The sequence below is a fragment of the Anser cygnoides genome, chromosome 23 (genome assembly GCF_040182565.1).
Source record: "Anser cygnoides isolate HZ-2024a breed goose chromosome 23, Taihu_goose_T2T_genome, whole genome shotgun sequence".
Classification (NCBI taxonomy): domain Eukaryota; kingdom Metazoa; phylum Chordata; class Aves; order Anseriformes; family Anatidae; genus Anser; species Anser cygnoides.
The window spans coordinates 5,198,246-5,217,476 of record NC_089895.1 but is presented as its reverse complement, the minus strand read 5'-3'; the positions used below and the strand labels follow the sequence as shown (position 1 = coordinate 5,217,476).

Genomic DNA, 19,231 nt, shown 5'->3' with positions numbered 1-19,231 from the left:
GGCCACCGGCCTCTTGAAAGGCTGCTGCCGCTAATGGGGTTATTTCTGGGCTCTCACAGCGAGGATGTCACAGCTGCTGCCAAAAATGCTGCAGGCGGGCAGGAGGGGGCTGGGAGGGGGCGGCCGCCGGGTGGGGACGGCAGGGTCCTGCTGCTCCGAACCCAATTTTTGGGGCAGCACAGGGCTCGGGGTGACAGTCCTGGCCCCCGCGGGTTGTCCTGCACGTCCGGAGGATGCTCACCTGCACCTGGTGGGACATAACCCTGCGGTTCCTTGGGAAGAGAGACCACCAGGACCTGTTTCAATCCCTTCACCTCCCTCCTTCTCCATCCCGAAAGCCAGCTCCCGACCCGAAATCCCCAAACCCGGCGCAGTTTGGGGCTCGGGCTGACAGCTGTCAGTCCGTCCCTCCCCAGCGAAGCAGGGAGCCCGTGCCGAAGCCCCCGGCTCCTGCCAGGCTGATTCCCCACCTGGCTCCCTTCTGGCTAATCCCGTTTGGCAGCGAGCTAATTGGGATTTATCTGACAGCACCCAGCGCCTCGAGAGCCATTTCGCGCTCCCTCCTGGGGAGGAGGAGGAGGAGGGAGCCCGCGGAAGGCGCTCGCTTTCCTCCCTTCCCCATCCCCTCCTGCAGTTTTAGAGGCTAATTACCGGCATTACGGCGAGACGGGAGAGGGAGGGGGAGAAAGTGGGGATTTTAATTATTTCATTTAACACTTGGCAGGACCCGGCTCGGCTCCTGCTGAGCAGCGCTTGGAAATAAAGAGCTTTTAAACCCTGTCAAGGGGAGAAGGGGGGGGGAGCGGGTCACAGCCCCGCCGGCCACGCTCCGAGCATCCATCCTTGCACACCCCTCCGTTAACCGGTGCTCCCCCCCCCCCCCCCAAAAGCAGGGAGCCCACCTCTCCTCCACTTCGCCCCAGTACGCAACAGGGAATGGGTTTTATGGAGTCCCCGCGACCTCTCTCAACAATTAAAAACAAAAGAGAAAGATGCAATAAAACGAGGCGCGCGCGCAGAAACCCGAGGGCGGCTATAGCACCGATGCTGCTGCCCCGGAGCGGGTGCGGAGCAGAGCAGGATGGTCCTGGGGAGGGAGGCGATGCGGCTCGGTGCTACAGCCCCGCATCCACCCGCTGCTCTGCCCGGGGACAGCTCCCTGCTGCGGGACCCGCACGAGATCGGCCCCTGGGCTGGAGAGTGGGGTCTGAGGCCGGCTGATGAGCCGCGGCCCCCTGACCCTAATTGAGGACGGGGGCCTGCCCTGACCCTAATTGAGGCCAAGGGTCTGGGAGCCCCCCTCCCCGAGCTGCACCCAGCCCCAGCACGCCCCGGGCACCACCAGCCCGAGAGCAGGCAGCTCCTCTCGCAGTCTCACAGTGCCACCTGCCGCTCTCGCCGCACAAATTCGGGATGTGCGTGGAGGCAAGGAGCCTTGGCCAAGCCGGGTACAGCACTCCGGGGCTGCTCGCTGCACCCGGATCCATGTGGCAAGGGGGCAGGATGCAGGGGGTGATCTCACAGCAGCACGAGGCGGTGAGGAAAAGGAAGCCTGCCCCTTGCCGGGGGGGCAAACAGGGCGTTCAAACACTTCTGGAAGCATCATCCTGCCCCGAATTCCCATCATCCAGAAGCTGCTGCTGCTTTCCCGGGACAGCATCAGCTCCCTCCCCGGTGGGAGAGCCCTGCCCGGCTGCCGGAGCGGCTGGGAAGGAACTGGTCAAGCTGAAGTCCTCCGGGATGCAACACGACAAACGGGAAAATAACCAGCAAAAAAAAAAAAAAAAAGCGAAACGGAGAAAGAAACCTCCAGCAGCTTTCTGGAGCGAACAGCCGGGAGGCTAAAATTAGTGGGTACTGCCGGCACTCCGGCTACCTCCCCGCAGAGGAAGCAGCTGCCACCCGAGTGCTTCCAGACAGCGGGGGACATCCCTCGGCAGCACGGCCGGGGACACGCTTCGGGCACATTTCACCCAAAAGAGCAGCGCTGGCTGGATTTTGGGTACGGCGCCGACCTCGCTGAGGGCTCAGGGTCCTGAGACCACAGGAGCAAAGCCCAGCTGCGGCAGCGGGGGAGGGTGCAGCCCAGGTTCCTGGTGGTGGTGCTCAGCCAAACCCAGAGCAGGGTGTCTCCTTGGGGCGAGCAAAGCCCCCTCCAGCTACGCGGTGTTAGAGCAAAGGGAAAAGAAGAAAGCGTTGAGCACACCCCGGGAAAGGAGGAAGGATGCGTGCCCAGCTGCGTGTTGGCTCACACATGCCCTCAGGAGGCTCCAAGAGGATTGGGAAGGCACGGGGAGCCCCAAAACCCCACAAGGGAACAGCCCCTTGTCCTCTGAGAAGCACAGGTCCTGCTCGGGGGCTTGGGTTTTTGGTGGGCACACACCGAGGGGGACCCCAGGAACCCTCTTCCCCTCTGTCTAGCAGGGACGAAAGCCAGCAGCACCCAGCCCTCGTGCTGTCAGCCGCACGCAGCTCTGAGTAATTTACAGCGGGTTGCAAGCAGCGAGTAGCACCCAGCCCACCGTGGGGAGCGGGTCCCAGCTATGGGATGAGCAGCGATATAGGATGAACAGCAGCGTGCAGCACCGGGTGCGAGCATCCCACGGCTGTGAGGCCGGGGGAGCGATAACCAGCAGGGGATGCTGTCGGCTCGGATAGCATCTCTCCTCACTGCTCCGCGCCCAGAGAGGCGCAGGGTGCAGGCTGGGTGCAGGCGGCTCGCAAGAAAACTTTTACGTCCCCCCCGCTCACCCTTCGGTGCCTTTCACAACAAGGGCGCGTTTCCAACGCACACCTCTGGATCTGCACGACACAGCCTACGCGTCGCACGTTAACGCGGGGCAGGGAACGGGGAGGAAGAGGAGCAAAACCGCCTTTAAACACTTCCTCAGCGCCCCCACCAAGGCCGAGCTGCTCGCCTCCGTGCCACCCCACATCCCACCCCAACGCCGGCGCCCCGCAGCTCCGTGCGCCCGTCAGGCTCGGGCACGCGGCAGTGGGATGCCAGGCAGTCTGCCGGCCCCAGCCACGTGCCCAGCACCTTCCTCCCACCCTCTCAGCCCCCCAACAAAGCAGCCGGCCTCCAGGCCACGAGGAGGGTGGCATTCCCAGCCCCGGGGAACCCCGGGAAGCGGGCACCCGGCCAGCGGCACGCGGCCGCGCCGCACGCCCTTCGCTCCGCTCCCAGCCCGGGGCACAGGCAGGGGTTGTGTTAATGAGCAGGACCCAAAGGAGCAGCTCGAGGCAGAGCTGCTGGGCACCGCGGCTTTCCCCCAGCCAGCCCGGGAAGGTGGTGACAGTGAAAAGATGAAGCGGGGCATGAGACAAGCGCTAGGTGAGAGGCGGCCGTGCTTAGATCACAGTTTCGCAGCCCTTGGGGACGCGGCAGGCAGCGTTTGCTTTTGGCAAGGTCGGTGGCAAGCCAATCGAGCCCAGGGAACAACATCGGGCTGGGCAGGGAGTAGGAAGGGAGAGCTTTGCAGGGAGGCAGCTCCTCAAACTGTGATCTAAAAGCAATAGCTCCCCCCGGGGCAAGCGCACAGGGATGGGCGTCCCTGCACCCACAGCCCCCCGAAGGGTCCTATTGCTCCGGCACGTCCCGCGGGGATGGAAACATGAGAGGCACTAGCCGGTGAGTTTGATGGTGGATGGAAATAATAAATGGTATTTTTTTTTTTTTACGTGACACACCACCACTTACCAGCGAGAAGCTTCCTATGTTCTTTAGTAAGCGGGGGGAGGAGAAAAAGGAGAGAACAAAACAGTTAGAACAGGACAACAGGCAGCCACCCAACGCTCTCCGGCCCCCCCACCGGGTCCCCTCCTCCAGCCCCGTCCCGCAAACCCCTGCCAGGGGGGTCCCCGTCCCCAGCACCGACCACATGCAAACGACAAGAAAACCCTCAGCCCTGGCCGATGGTGGCTCTCGGCCACGCAGGACGAGGTTCGACAGTCCCTTGATCCACGGAGAACGTTACAAAGGCAGCTAAAGGAAGCCCTGCAGAAGGTAGCGAGCCCCAGAAGACGAGGAGCATCAACCCGTGTGCCCTGTCAATGTAAGATTTTTCTGAAACCAGGCTCCTGCTTTGGAAATGTTCAGCCTGGGGCGAGCCACAGCCACATCAACCTCCCCATACCAGACCCTACCAAGGATCAGCTGCTTCTTACTCGGCTGGAAGGAGCACGTCCTTTAGTAGCTTGATGCCTCCTGTCCAAACGCATCACACCTGAGCCCGAATTAGCCTTCGAAGTCCAGGAAACCAAAGCACAAGATGAAACAAGGTCCCCAGCACACACGGTGGAAGAAAAAAAAATCATAAAATATCCCGAGCTGGAAGGGACCCACAAGGATCATCGAGCCCAGCTCCGGGCTCCACGCAGGTCTACCCAAAACTCAGAATTCAGACTGCGGGCACAGTCCAAAAAGCGAGCAGTTAACCAGCCGAGCATTTCAGCAATTGTTATTGAGCACAGATTATTTTGCAAACAACCTAAGGCAGTAGAGAAGCCCCATAACCATTCCAGCATCGATTTACACGTCTTTAAACACCCAACTGTCCGCCGGAGAGCCGAGAGCGGGGCGAGGTTTGGAGGCCGTGGTGCTTTGCTCAGCCCGGGCTCTCACCCGCTGAGGATGCAGAGCCCCAGGGGAAGCACGGCTGGGATGCAGGGGATGGAGGTGGCATCCTCCCAGAGGAGGGGAAAAAAAGGAAAATATTGGGGCCCAGAGCAAATATAGCGAGGATGGAGCTGGAGCAGAGCCTCACCCACCGCCTGATACCCGACCCGAGGGGCGAGGGGACCTCCCCAAAGCTCCGCCGGCAGCAGCAGCTCCCACAATGGGCTGTGGGACACGGGTAATGTGACCCTGCGAGGAGCCCTGACAGCTCGCCGAGGCGATGAAGGGTAAAACAAAGTGAGCATTGAGGGCCGGGGACGGCCCCGTGCCAAGGAAGTGACGTGCAGCCCTCTCCGCTGGCAACGGGGAGCCCGCTCGGCTCCCAGCCGCTGGGAGATGCGGGGAAGAAAGGAAGAGGGGAAAAAAAAACAGCTTAAAAATATCCCAGAGCAGCGCGGTTATTTTGGGATTTTCATTTATTATTTAAAAAAAAAAAAAAAAGGCAGAAATGAGAGCCAAGGCCCCACGGCCAGCTCTGGTGCGGATGGGGACGGGCTGTGCCTGGCGGGGGATGCTGCCGAGCTCTCTGCCTGCTGCATTTTAGGGGATCCAGCCTGACCATGGATCAGCCTTGCCCATGGGGAAGGAGGGGGATGCCCGGTGTGGAAGATGTGCAGCTACTGCAGGGAAGAGTATTACACATCCTGGGGAGCTCTTCTGTTGAGCAGGGAAGCTTTGGGGCACCAGGACCAGAGGCACAGGGGCTGCTCCGTGTCCAAATCCCACCCCAGGGCGCGCACCTTGCCCCTTCCTTAGAGCAAAAACTGAGGCGAGGGTCCCCAGAGCCTGCCCAGCCTTTTAACTCAGCAAATCTCACTGGGCTTCCATTTCCCCCTTCGTCACGCTGCGGCTACGCAAAGCGGCTGCCAGCATCGGGAAGGGGAAGGCGAGTTTATTTTACTATATATTAAATGACCCCAAAAGGACGGGAGGGCGGCAGGCTCTGCGCCAAGGTCAGGCACTTGCCTCCTGAAGGTTTTCCCGGCCAGGAAGGCGCTCGGAGCAGGGGCACACAGCCGAGTCCTGCAGAGGAGCACCACCGAGGGGGAACGTCACGTCTGGGGAGCGTGGCCAGCCGTGCAACCACGGCTTGGCACCAAGCAGAGGCACCTCTCCAGGACAAGTCCCAAACACGTGGATGGGCCCCACGAGCCCCCAGATGGGGCTTGGCAAGGGCAGGATGGTGCCGGTGTCCCTCACCCCATGCACCCAGCCAGGAGCAGATGCAATGTCTGAGCCCGGATCCTGCCCCAGGACCAAGGGCCACCAAGGACAGGGGCCAGCAGCTCTTGTCCTGGCTCCACACAGGACCCACCAAGGGGTTTCGGCACCGTTGCACCCCCACGTGCAGCCAGACCGCTCCGCCCTTCAGCTGAGCGCACGGGGAGATGCTCGGGGGTGCCAGCATGGGCTCACCGAGGGGATGTCCTCTGGGAAAACCCTGCCACCTGAAGTGCAGCTGACCCTGCAGGAGGACCCCCAGGTGAATAATGACCCAACCCCGGGGCTCTGTCCATAGCAGAGGGGTTCTTGGGTGCCCCTTCCTTCACCGTAAGCGCCCTGCGTGCCAGGGAATGGCGAGGGGGGCACGGATATTGCTGGGGAGACCCAGGTCCCACCACCTGCAGGTGGCAGGGAGCGGGGCTGGAGGGATCCTCCCTGCCAGGAGGGACCTGCAGATCCCAAGAAACCAAGGAGGTGATGTTTGCTTTGCCCCCCGATAAGGCGGCCGGGGGAGCCCCGCGTCGCGCCGCCTCATTCCCAAGGAAACCAGCCAAGGGTTCCCACACCACCTTCCCGCTGTTCAGCGCATAAAAGCAACACAGACTTCCTGAAATCCCTCTCTCCCTGACCCTCCCTACTGTTCCTCTGTATCCTGCTCCAAGGCCGCGCTCTGCGCCGAGATAACAAGGCACTTGGCTGCCAAAACCAGCAGCCAGAGGGGCCCAGGATCCACACAAATCTGCATGCGAACAAAGACCCGATTTGAATGGTCAGTAAGTGGAGATGAAGCCCTTTCACTTGGGTTTTCCCCATCCCCGTAAGGCCGGCGTGGGAGCTTCTGGGGGAGCTCCTGGTGCCCAGGTCCCACGGAGAGGCGGCAGCAGCCCCGGGGCAGGGACACGGCAGGAGAGGTGCCACCAGCGGAGCAAACACCGGGGACAGTTTCCATCCATCGCACATCAAATCCCTACACAAAGAAACGAAACCCAAGCAATCTCACGCTGCAAAATAAATGAATAAATAAAATTTATCTTTGCATTTTTTTTGGTTAATGCAGGATTTTCCTAAGTCTGGGGCATCCAGCTCTCCTTGCTCTCAGAAGTTACACACTAATTAAACACATTACGCTCTCCCTCTCAAAAAAAAACCCCAACATATCAATCAATTGGCATGCGATCAGCAGCCCAATAACTGCTGCTGCTATTCAGCCTCCCCAGAGAGGTGGGATCGTGTGTTAATTGCCTCGGTTAATTGTCTCCCCTCGGATGGGGACTAACGAGGTGCCCAAGTGGCACCTTGGGAGGAGGGTGCTGCGGGGAGGGGAGGCGGCGGGGATTTTCCCACCTTCCTCTGCTGCCGAGCTGGAAGAACAGTCCCCAAAACGGAGCCAGAATTGAAACCAGATGTGAAGGAAGTGTCTCATTAGCAGTAATTGCTTTGCGAGGATTTGAGGTTTCCCCTCCGTGCCGCCACCAAACACACTTTTAAGGAGCTGCCGCGCGCCGGGCACTGGGACGCGCTGGTGGGGGGAGGAAAGGAAAGGGAATAAAAAAAAAAAAAAAAAAAAAAACCCGAGGGCAGAGCCTCGATTACACTAACGTTTTTATTGAAGCCAGGGAAAGTTTACTCAGACGGGGCTGGCTGCAGAGGATCGCTGCTGCAGCGGATTAGGCTGAAAAAACTGAGCATCCCAAACCCTGCTCGGCACAGCCAAGGCTTCCTGCGGCAGCCTCCTGATGAGGAGCCGGCCAGGGCTTTATTCATCCCTTGCCCAACCATCCCCATTCCTAAATCTATCCGTGGAGCGATTTTCCCTGGATTACAGGGCCGAACACACAGCAAACCAAAGGCAAAGCAGAGCAGCTCCATCAGGACCTCGCACCGGACCGCAGAGCTCCTCCTGCTCCCCACGGCGGGGCAGGAGACCCGGGGGGCGAGGCACCCCGCTCCCAGCCCCTTCCCTCCCTAACCCCACGACAAAATCACCCCCCAACAAAACCACCCCGCCAGCTGCATCCCATTGAGAGCAAGCCACGAGGACACGAAGCTGCACAGAGGATGTCACACACCCAACACACCAGCAGCGAGGCATTTTGGGGATGGATGGGGGGCACCTGCCCCGTCCCAGCACCCTGGCCCTACAGCCCCAAGCAGGGGGGGCTCGGTGGGAGCGCCTTGCTGCGCGACTCCTCTTCCTCCTTTTCCAGCCCGTGCAAGACAAAGGACCTGCTCTTTGCTGGAGAGAAAGCGAAGGCAACATCCCTCGGGTGCTCGAGTGCCAAAGGAACAGCGGGCGCCCCGGATTTTGGGTGAGACGAGCGCGGCGAGGAGGCTGTAAATCTCCCTGCGTCCTCGGGCTCCTTTCTGCAGCCCCCTCAGCCTGCCCTAGCCCCTCTCCCCTTCCCGGCTCCAGCAGAGCTCGCATCGGCTAAGACAATAGCTGCTTATGTTCTGAAGCAGGGCTGCTTTCTGGGAAGGGAGCCAGGCCTGGCAGCTCTCAGCAGCGGGGAATAAAAGCCCCATTTGTGCCGCGTGGCCCCTGCGCACCAGTGGGGCACCCTCAGAGGGAGGCAAGGCATCAGCCTGCTGGGGATCGGAAACAGAAACGCAGACAGACGCCCTGGGCCGTGCGAGAGGAGAGAGGGAGAAAGGCGTAAGGACGGGGATGGAAGAAAAAAGCCGCTTGTTCAAAGCGCCGGCGGCACCCCGGGCACAGATGCTCGGCGTCCCCTGCGCCACGAGAGCAGCGCACGGGGCGCCGAGGATGCTCTGGGCATCGGGGCACACAAAGCACCGTGCCCACCACAGCATGCTGTGCACCACCAGGACCCCTTGGGGACGGGGTGCCAGGACCCCTTGGGGACGGGGTGCCAGGACCCCTTGGGGACGGGGAGCCAGGACCCCTTGGGGACGGGGAGCCGGGACCCCTTGGGGACGGGGATGGCTGCACGGGGCCATCCGTGCAGAAGGATTTGGGCTGGATAGGGGGGAAAAAAGCCCCCCTCTCCTGCTTGCTGCTAGCAGAGGCATGGCACGGAGCGGGCAGTTTTTTGGCTGGAGCAGCAGCGCAGCCGTCAGCCCTCCACCCCACAAGCTCCCCAGAGGGTGCGATGCCCGCCGCGGCCCTGACAGCCCAGCACCGTGCCCCACCGGGGTTTTTACGGCTCCGCCAAGCCCTAGGCAGTACATAATTCATCCCTGCTCCTCTGCACTGCTGTCAGGTGCAATAAGCGACGGCAGCGGCTTTCAAACGTCCGCGTCTCACCGCGGTGGAACAAAACGCAAATCAATTAATCTGAAAAAATATATATCAAACTGGCCTCTTATTTTCCTCTCCTTTTTTTTTTTTTTTTTTTCTCCTTCCTGAAGCTTTAAAGTTGCTTTTCGGCTGTCCTGAATAATTGAAGTTAACATGAAAATTTAAAGTCTTTCAAGATTTCATTAAAATTCATTCCCTTTCCCTTCGGAGAATTGTCATTGCCAGAGCCCCGCGTAGGGCTGACAGCAGAGGCAGCTGCCTCCATTCACAGCAGTTAACTCTGCTCTCCCTGGCTAAAGAAAACTCACTCCTAATCGTTTAATAGAGACCCCGAAATAACATCCTTCACTGCTCCCTCCCGATTTCGGGCACAAATCCTGCATTAACCCTCTCTGCTCCAGCTGCTGTAGGCTCCATTTTTCTGCTCCCAGCCCAGCACCCCACAGGAGCAGAGCAGGACCAGCTCGAACCATTAACCTCAGCCCGGCTCCTTCGTAGCAGGGACTGTCACGTCGAGTTAGCCACGGAGAAAGCATCCCCAGAGCCCGAGACAAGGAGCAGCACTTGTAGAAATACGTATTTTCAAATGGCAAGAGTGCCGTTTTCTCTGCAAAAGGCAAAAAGGCGCCTCCCGAGAGCGCTGCAGGAGGGGTAGGCCATCGGACAGCCTAAAACACACCCGAGGAAAGCAGCAGAGACGAGATAAAATCAAAATAAAGAGGCTCAAGCTGGTGCTGGTGCTCTTAAAGCCGTGCCGAGGCTATTCCACCTGTAGGGCTTTTCTGCTGGATTTTTTTTTTTTTGCTGTTTTCTGCCGTAAGCAGGCGCTGCTCCCAATTTGGGGTTACGACCGCCGGCGCTCTCCCGGTTTACCCCACCTGACCCTGAGGATTTCCAGCATTCTCTGTAAATCCCATTGATTATTTTTTTTTTCCAAACCCACGTGGGTTTGGCTTCTGGGAGGGAATTGGCCATTAACCTCGTGCTTTCCTCCAGGCCTGAGCCGACCCCTTCCTCCCCTCGGCACCCATCCCCGCTCCCAGCCCCCCACTGCCTGCAGGGGATGGAGGTGAGCACGGACCCAGTGCCCCCAGCAGCTCCTCTTCCCTTCCCAGTGAGCTCCTCTGCAGACCTCTGCAAAGCCCGGAGGGCTCCGCATCATTTCTGCCTGCAAGAGGGCCAAGGAAGACCAGCTGGGGTCTTCTTCTGGGAAGGCCAGCATACACACACAGCTATAAAAAATAAAAACTGCATCTTCTTAATAAAACTGAATAGAGAAGAAAGCTTCGGTGCATCCACACAGGATGCCCGGTGTGGGTCCCAGCCATGCAGTGGGAACGCGGGAGCATCAAAAGGAGCCAGCCCTGTCGCCCTACAGGGACGGAAAGCATCGCCACCGACTGGTGCAGGAGAAGAAGGCAGCCCCCAGCTCAGAGCATCCCGGCTATCCTTATCTGCACCCCCCCAGGCACTGACGGACGCACCCCACCCCACCTCCGCACGCCTGAAATTTCCCATCCACGCTCCTCCAGCGCAAGGAGAACGGGACAAAGGGGGTTGTATTTTTTTTTTAGGGGCAGGGGACAAGCCCTCCCCTCGCTGCTCAGCCCGCCACCTGCACAGGAGAGCTTTCCACGCCGGGAAAACCCTCGGGGCAAACGCCCACCGCTGGCCGGGCGAGCTGCTGCCCAGAACAGGCTGCTCCGAGGAACAAACCTCCCACGCACCCGCGCTCGGAGCGCACGTTCCCATCACACAAGGCATCCTTGTGTGTCCCGGCCCCCCCCCAACCCGCCCAGCCCAGCTCGCGGCTCAAGAACGGAGATAAATGCTGCTCTTACCTAGAAATGAACAATCCAGAAGCCGCAGGGGGAGAGGACAGCACATGCAAAAGAAAACAGAGCAAAAGGAGTTGGTGAGACCCCAGCAAAGCCCCCCGTAGGATCGCCGCGCGGCGCCGGGCTGCTCCGCTCCTCCCTGGGGGCGAGGGCTGGTTCTGGCTCCCTCCTCACCCCCAGAGCCCCCAGCCCCACAGAGCAGCAGCCAAACCCATTGCTGGGCTGATCCTGCTCCTTGCCAGGCTGCTGGCAAGGGTTTGAGCGCCTGCCTTTCCCTGGGGAGGGGAGATGACTGGGCAGGGCTGGAGCCAAGCACACCAGGAAAGGGATGCGCAGAAAACCCATGAAAATAACGGATCTGGTGGCAGGAGGAGGCATGGTGGCCCTGCAGCGTGGAAAAGGGCCACGCACCTCAAGGGAAAAGGACCTATCTGCCCAAAAAACACCCAAATGACATTTATCTGGGGCTCTCCAGGACGGAGGAGCATTGCCAAGGGCACAGGACGCAGCGCCAAGAGGGCGCACACGGCGAGGAGGTGCTCGCCATCCTCCTCCTCCAACTTCTCTGTACTGGTGGCTCCCCTCGCGCCAGATTTCCACAAGCCCCGGAGCTCCGTGCTGGAGCCAGGCGCCCTGCAGTTCAGCAGGCAGGGCCCGACACGGGGACTTGGCAGGCAGGAGGAAGAAACGAGCAAAGAGGCGGCCTCCCCTGCCCTGCCTTTCCCAGGCCCATCTGGCTCGCGTCACCACGGGCACCAGACATCTAGCTCATACGGCAAACGCCAGCAGGACCTCCAAAGGCTCTTGCCTGCTGTCCCATCCTCCTTTTTCCTCCACAAACCTCTCCACAACATCTGGTCTGCTCGGCACAGTCAGCTCCCTCCTATTCTCTGCCCTAAATGACGTGCCCCAAAATTCTCCGAGGGGAAAGCGCAACTATTGCAACCGGGCTCAAAGCTCGGGGGATCTGCGGGAGGCTCAGCCCCACAACCAGCTGGAGGAGCTGGACGCCAGAAATCAGCGCTGGCCCATGCCGCAGCAGTCTCATTTCCTAATGGCATGCTTTAATCTCCTAATTGGGCTGCAGCAATGCGCCCGGCGTGGGGACGGGGCTGTGCAGCTGAAGTCACCTGGATGGCTCAGAGGGAGCTGGGCGAGCAGCCAGGGCTGGAAAAGCCCCAAAAGCTCCACCAGCGCTCAGGGTGGCCCAGCCCTCCCTCTCATGCTCCCCAGAGACTGCTCGGCTTAAACCAGGGCAGAAACCCCAGCGAGGAACCAGAGGGTCTCATCTGAGGATGCTCCGAGGTGTCTCACCACAGGGACAGCTGGGCACCGAATTTCAGAGCAGGGCACAGCATGGACACAGAGCACAAGCAGGAACGAAGGGCTTTAGGAGCAGCAGGCGAGCAGAAAGAGGAGCCCATGCCCCCAGCGCATACCCTGGCTCCTCCATGGAGGACACGGGCACTTCTCCCGGCCCAAAGGGCAGCGAGAGCCCGGCAGAGCCGGGGAGCAAGGCAGCTGCTGCCACCGCTCCAGCCCGCCAGGGTTGCCAAGGCGGCTGGCTCTGTATATGTAGCAACAAGCTTTGAAGTCAGGGCAGAGGAATGTGCCCCCGTGCCGCCCCGCCAGGGCAGGGCACGCTGCCACCGCCGCGTCCCCAAGGGGCTCAGGAGCCGGGGTCCGCACGGGGCACGCCAGGAGCAGCGAGCTGCCGCCCCAAAGCGTCGCAAATCGGGGCTCTTGCCACCCTGAAACAGCTCTTGGGAGCTGGAGGATGCTGCCCAGCGGGCTGGCAGGACTCCACGGCTTGCTCAGCACCAGGTAATTTCCTCATTTCTCCCCCCCTCTCCAGCCTCCTCTCTTTTCAAGCCGCCCCGACAGCCCCTTGTGGGGGGAGGCAGCCCCCGCGCACATCCTTGCTTTGCTGCCTGATGTCACACGCTCCGTCTGAGCAAACTTCCAGCGGATTTCGAGTGTTGATTCCCATGTAGGCAGCGTTCTGCCTGTAAACAATTCTTCCTGTGTTTTGACACCCCCGGAGCGTGGTCCGACCATCTGTCTGAACGGCAGGGCTGCCGCGGAGCCGCCGTTAGCTGGGGCTGCAGAGCTGGCACCAGGAGCAGCCTGAAGCCATCCCCGAGCCCCCTCAGGGCACACAGGGGTCGAATCCTGAGCCTGTCCCTCTGACCCAAACCCCACGCCGTGGAACAAATCGATTCCCGCCCCGAACAGGAGCAGCAATCCAGCACAACGCCCACGAGCCCTCGAAGAGCTCAGCCTTACAGCAGCCAGCTTCCAGCCCCGCTCCGGAGCAGAAATGCACCGTGTTAAAATGTAAGCCATGCGAGATTTACTGCCAAGGGAAAGCCTTTAATCTCGGGCAGGCTTCGAGCGAGCGCCAGCTCCTTTCAACCCTGGTCCCATACAAATATCGCGGCGCTGCTCGGGGCCGGGCTGTCCCTGGGGAGGAGCGAGGGCAAAGCGTCACAGCGCAGGTTCCCAGCCACGACGGCTGCTGGAGGGAAAGGCCCCCAGGAAAGCAGGGCAAAAAGGCCCTGGATATGTGCGAAGGAGCCAGGCAGCCACCGGACCCTGCTAGGGAAACAGGAGCTGCTGTATCTGCTCCTGTCGGGGTGGATGCAGGGTCCCCAGGGGCCGGGCTCGCGCTGCTCGGGGTCACGGGGCGGAGGCTCCAGCCCCCGCTGCCGCTTCCCTTCATCTGCCAGCACAAAGCTGGGGACTTCTGGGGACTTTTCCAAGGGTTCCCACGCTTCTGCTGGGACATCAAACATCCGGCTCGGGGGGGGGGAAGAGCTCGTCACACTCCTAACGAGGCTTAACTAACGAACCAAGAGCAAGACGCGTGAGAAGCAAGGCGCAAACACCCAGCGGTGGTGCCCAGCCCCAGCGAGGGGACGGTGCTGGGATGGGTGATGCCGACACGCGGCCCGTGGAGCTCCTGATGCCATCCATCACCTCGGCACAGGCAGATTCTGCTCCCAGCCCTGTCCCAGCACACACAGAGCCGGGGGATGCCACCAAAAGCCCCGGGGGGGGAGCCCGGCTGCCCTTCCACCAGGCCCTCGTGGAGTTCAGGAGAGACTCCCTCGGGCAAAGAAAGTGCAAGTCCAGCTGGCCAGGAGCCTCCCGGAGCTGTCTGGGAGAAATTATCAGTCTAGAAAAACAATTCCAGCCCGGGTTTCTTTAGATCCCCTCCCGTTTCAGTGCTTGGGAACTGGGTCCCAGCCAGCAGCTCCGCGCTCAGCAGGCGAGGTTTCTCAGGAGCCAGAAGAGCATGAAACACATCAGCTGGTGCGGGCGGGCAGCTCGGGACCAAGGCAGGCTTTCGGGGGAGCGCAGCAGACAGGCTGCAGCCCCGGCAGCTCTGCACCACGTCACAGCGCCGGGGCAGCTGCTCTGAGCCTCGCCAGACCTCCCAAGGAAAGCGGTTATCCCTCGGTTCCCGAACCGTGCTGCACGTATGCAGCGATTCCAGCTCAAAACCCCCCCCGTCCTTTTAACCCTAAAGCTGTGAGACAGAATGAAGCCGGTGCCAGGCAAGTGCAGAGGCAGGCAGGGGAGCAGGATGGTGCTGGAGGGGGTGAGATGCAGCCCTGGCAGAGGGGCTGAGCTCCCCGCTGCGCTGCTGGAAAGGTGATGGCTACCCGAGAGGTACCCGCATGGCTTCAGCTGCTGAGGTTGGAGGATGAGGGACACGCACAGTCCTGGCCCCACAGCCAGCCCCATCCCAGCAGGGCTCAGCACCACCCTGAGGACATCCCAAGGGCGCTGGGCTGGTGTGAGCAATCCCAGCCGGGCTCCAAAGCAGAGATGGTGCTGGGCGAAGGTTGCATCTGCTGGCACATCTGAGCTGCTCCTAGCCATACCCAGCATCGCTCCTGCCTGGGAAGGAAAGGGTCTCATCCTGTCCGACCCCATCTGTCCGGGTATTTCCCAGCAGGGTGCAGCAGCACGAGCAAGCACCAGAGATCCGAGCCTGCCGAGGGGCCAAACACCCTGCAGACAGAGATGGGGACTCGTGGCAGGACGCAGCAGGGAGGGACGAGGGAGGAAGGCAGCTCCTTTCCCCCCCCAGGAACAGAGATGCAGCATGCTTGAGGAGGGGAAAAAATAAAAATAAAAATCGAGTTCTTCTGAAAAGAAAAACCCCACGGTGCGAGCATTGCGGCGGCTGGCTTCCAGGCCCAGGGATGCGCTTGAGGAAAGCAAGCTGTGTCCGTCCGAGGCAGCCTGGCTTGGCCTCCCAGCCTGATCTCACAGCACTGACCTTCGCGGCGCCCTTCCTCGCCAAAAAAACATTCAGGCTTTTCCAGCTCCCAGCACCCAGGGTGGCCAGCGAGCAGGGACAGGCAGCGGGATGCCGTTTCGAGCAGGAACGCAGCTTCCACCTGTCCCAGAGACGCCGCCGCGCTCCCTGGCACATCCCCATCGCACGGGGACAGCATCCACGGGACCCGAGGAGGGCAGGGGAGGCCCCCACGTAACGCTCCCTGCTGCTTTGGAAGCCCCCAGCTGAAAGAGCCAGCCGCAGCTCAGCACCCCGGAGCCTCCTGGCTCCGAGCAGCTCCACCAAAACCGAGCCCCGGTTTCTCTCCGGAGACGGGGAAGCTGCAGGGACCAACCCGGGACCTTAAAGCCCTCCAAGGTTTTGCCATCGTTTTTGCCCAGAGGCATCTCAGGAGGCATGGGAAGAGGGATTTGGCACGCACAGGTTCTCCTGCAGCACACAGACAGCGGGTGCCGGCTCTCCTTCTGCCACGAAACTCTGGGCTCAGCCAGCCGCGTACTTCCCCGGGTAAAGGGGGTGGGAACACCCAGCCTTTGATGTTCCACCGAGCGGCTCCAAAACACAGAAGGACTACAGGAGATAAAAAAAAAAAAAAAAAAAAAAAGACGACAAACAAGCTGCACAACGGGCCACATCCGGCAGATACAGCGGGAAAATTTCATTTCCATGGAACGAGCTGCACGCGCTCCGTGGAATAACCGACGGCAGATGTTTTCCACGCCCGGCGCACGCTGCCCTTCGCAGGCATCACAGCAGGCTGGGTGGTACGGGCTGCCCAAAAACTGCATTAGAGCATCCTGATAAAGCTGTTCCCTACCAGCACGCCCAGCTTCTGGGCGAGGCGGCTTCCCCACGGCCTTATCTCAGGCTGCCCAGGCAGCCGGAGCCCTTCCCAGGTGTCCGCAGCTGGACGTCATCCAGCTGCTCGCTCGCACGGTCAACAGGCAGCGGGCACAAGTGAGCGGCTGGAAAAATTCGGTCTGAAAACCAGTCCTTACCCATCGCTAACGTGGGTTCTGGGAGGCAGGGTCGGTGCCAGAAGAGCACAGCAGCTTAGCAAGACACGGGAGGGACCGGTGGGTGCAAATCTCTCCACGATCCACACCTGAACCTCCCCAGGAACCTGCTGTCCCCTGGCTTTTTAGATGGCCACGCGAGGTGGGCAGGGTGTTTATTTGGCCACGGTTCCCACAAGCATTACGGAAGGACAAAAGCCTCTGCTACCAGAAGCAGCAGGACTCGTGCCGCTGGCACCCCTCTTATCCTGGGGTGAGCTCCTGGGCTGCCAAACCTCAAGGACTCGGTCCAAGGGGTGAGCCAGGGCTGGGAGCAGAGCTGGCAAAGCCACGCAGAAACCTGCTTTCCATGGGAAGCGCCTCCAGGGCATCCTCCAAAACCGTCCTCCAAGGGAAGCATCTCCAGCCATCCTACTTCCACCAAGCAGAACGGGGCTTGCTCGAGAGCTAAATATACGCCTCAGTCCCTACGGGATGCCGACAAACCCTGGCAATAGGGCTGCAGGAGCCCTGGTAATATCACGGGGTTTGCCCAGCCCTCTAAGAATAACTGCTCTGCCTATGAGCACATCGCAGGAATTCGCTTCCTCCTGCCCACCACAGCCCTGGTACCCCCCAGGAGCTGGGAACCTGCTGCTCCGGAGCGGGCACAGGACGAGCAGGGGATTGCAGAGCATTGCCTCAAATGGAAAAATCGCCTTTTTTTTTTTTTTAAATATAAAGATTAGGAGTTTCATCCCCAGCTTCCTGCAGAGAACAGCGAAGCGCCGCGCCTGGTGCCATCGGAAAATAACCAGCGCTTCTCCCCGTAAGGAGATTAAAACCTTTTTATATTTACAAGGAGCTGCAGGAGGAGGGAACGGGGATGCTGCGGGGAGCGTGCGCGCACGGGACATCCCACTTGGGCTCGCCAGGCACGAGCTGCCAAGCCAGGGGCATCGGGACGGCAGAACCCCATTCTCCCCAGCACCGAGCATCCCATTGCAGTGGCGATCACGGGCAGGCAGCGCTGCTTTTCCTTGCTGGCAAACCCTCTGCAAACCCCGGCACCGCGGCAGCCTCCCCGGGGAGGGTTCACCCAGCCCAGGCTCCCTGCACAAGTCCCCACAAGAAGCCAAGCAGGGATGCCAGCTGCTCTCCGTGGCAGCCTCCCGCCCTAACCACCAGCCCCAGCCCTCGCACCAGCCTTCCCCACGCCCTACCAGGGGTGCCGCCTCCGGAGCCCTCCCCATCCACACCCTCCGACAAGCTCCGGCGGTGTCCGAACCCTCCCGGCGCGGCGCCAGCGCTGCGGGGAAGCCGCCAGCACCTCCGCACGCAGGCGCCTGCGTCTCGGGGGGGTGCATAGCTGGCATTCCAGGCTGGCAGAGCTCTCTGCCACACGCCATCCACCTGACCAGGGTGTGCATGCCACGGCAGGTTGCAGAGGGGAGCACGCAGAGCTTCGTCGGGGCGCAGCACGGGGCAGGAGGCTGCTGCGCCTCCCCCTGCGCGTTTAAGGGGCCTCGCGGCTCCTGCTGCGGGCTCCGAGCCTCTTCAGCTCAGCGCTGACGAGCGAAAAGGTTTCCCCCTTCTGCCAAAAAACAGTCCTAGCAGCGCAGAGGGAGGAAAGAGGTTCACCCAGCCTCACCTCTCGACCCCAGATGGGGGTCTGCCAGCAATTAACACCCCACTTTGGGCACCACGAGCTGGGATGCGCGCTCACGGGGGGACTCAGCATGGAGCAGGGCAGGGAAAGTGCACCGAGGATGGAGGATGGAGCACTACCCACTGCTTCTGCCCAGGGAAACTCACTGACACGCTGCGAAATAGCCCTGGCTGTGTAGATAAGAGAGGTTTTTCCGGAGGCGAGGCAATCTGTGCCACTCAGCCTCCCGCAGCTTTCTCCTCCCCTGCTGCCTTTCCCCTGCTCCCGGGCGCAGCAGGCGACCGAGAGGCCCTGTCCCCAGCAGGGCTCTCCTCCTTCCCACAGGAGATAAAGGGCAGAGGGCAAGCCCCCAGGAGGAGGTTCACCTGGCACCTAGGGTTTTGGCTTCCCAGCTGTGGCACCACGCATTGGTGGCTCCTGTCTCGGCCAAAAAGGAGCGCTGCAACCCGCCGGTTGTTTGAGGTCGAGCCCACGTTTTTGGGTAAATTCAGGGGAGAAGGCAGGTGCCCACAGGGCTGGCATGGTGCAGCAGGGAAAGCTGCAGGCAGGAGAGGTCAGGCACTGCCGGTGTTTGGTCCTTACCTCCCCCCGGGTCTCCCCATCACCCCCCTGTGCCTACAAAGCCCCTCTCCACCTCCTCATCTCCCCCCAGTGCTTTAGGGAAGGGTCTCGCTGTCCCCTCCACCCCACCAGCAGCTCCCCCCCCCCCCAAAAAAAAAAAAAAAAAAAGAAAAGCAGTTATTAGGCATGTTTCTGCAGCCCAGCGACCTGCCCAGCCTTGTGCTGGGGGAGCCACGTGCCCGCCCTGCAAAAAACCAGCGCCCGAGCATGCAGCAGGCGTGCAGCCTCCGCGGGCTCACGGGGCACACGAGGCCATCCCGGCAGCACGGGGAGCCCTGCAGCTCTGGGACGGGAGCCTGGCTCAGCACCCACCTCCTGGCTCAGCACCCACCTCCTTGGCCTGGGGGACAGCCCAAAAGCAGGGTGCGAGGGGCGCCCAGCTCGCCTCGGGGGGTGCTGCAGGAGCAGCCCAAGAGGACACCGCGGTTCGCAGCCCCCCGGCTGCTGCCGTCAGCGGATGCTTAAATGAAGAGTGCCCGAAATGAGCGGGCTTGCCCCCAGGAACACCTCTCCCTGGCCTGGGCATCACTCTTCAGGACTTCCTCAGCCAGAAAGGGCTTCATTTACACAGCCGCCCAACAAGTGATGGAGCCACACCCCTCCTGATTTCGCCTAATCCCTTTCCAGCCCCTTAT

At 61.1% G+C, this 19,231-nt stretch overlaps 1 protein-coding gene across 5 annotated transcripts in view; it reads right to left on the bottom strand.

The window, feature by feature from the left end:
- AGRN (agrin) overlaps positions 1–19,231 on the bottom strand; it is an 81,271-nt gene that overhangs the window by 44,767 nt on the left and 17,273 nt on the right. For 2 of the 5 annotated variants that reach the window (XM_066982315.1, XM_066982316.1), the window contains exon 3: positions 3,701–3,721. The exons of the other annotated variants lie outside the window; for them this stretch is intronic. In XM_066982315.1, coding sequence (XP_066838416.1) covers positions 3,701–3,721 — 21 coding nt within the window. The remainder of the gene's footprint in view (positions 1–3,700; positions 3,722–19,231) is intronic. 5 annotated transcript variants of the gene reach the window in all.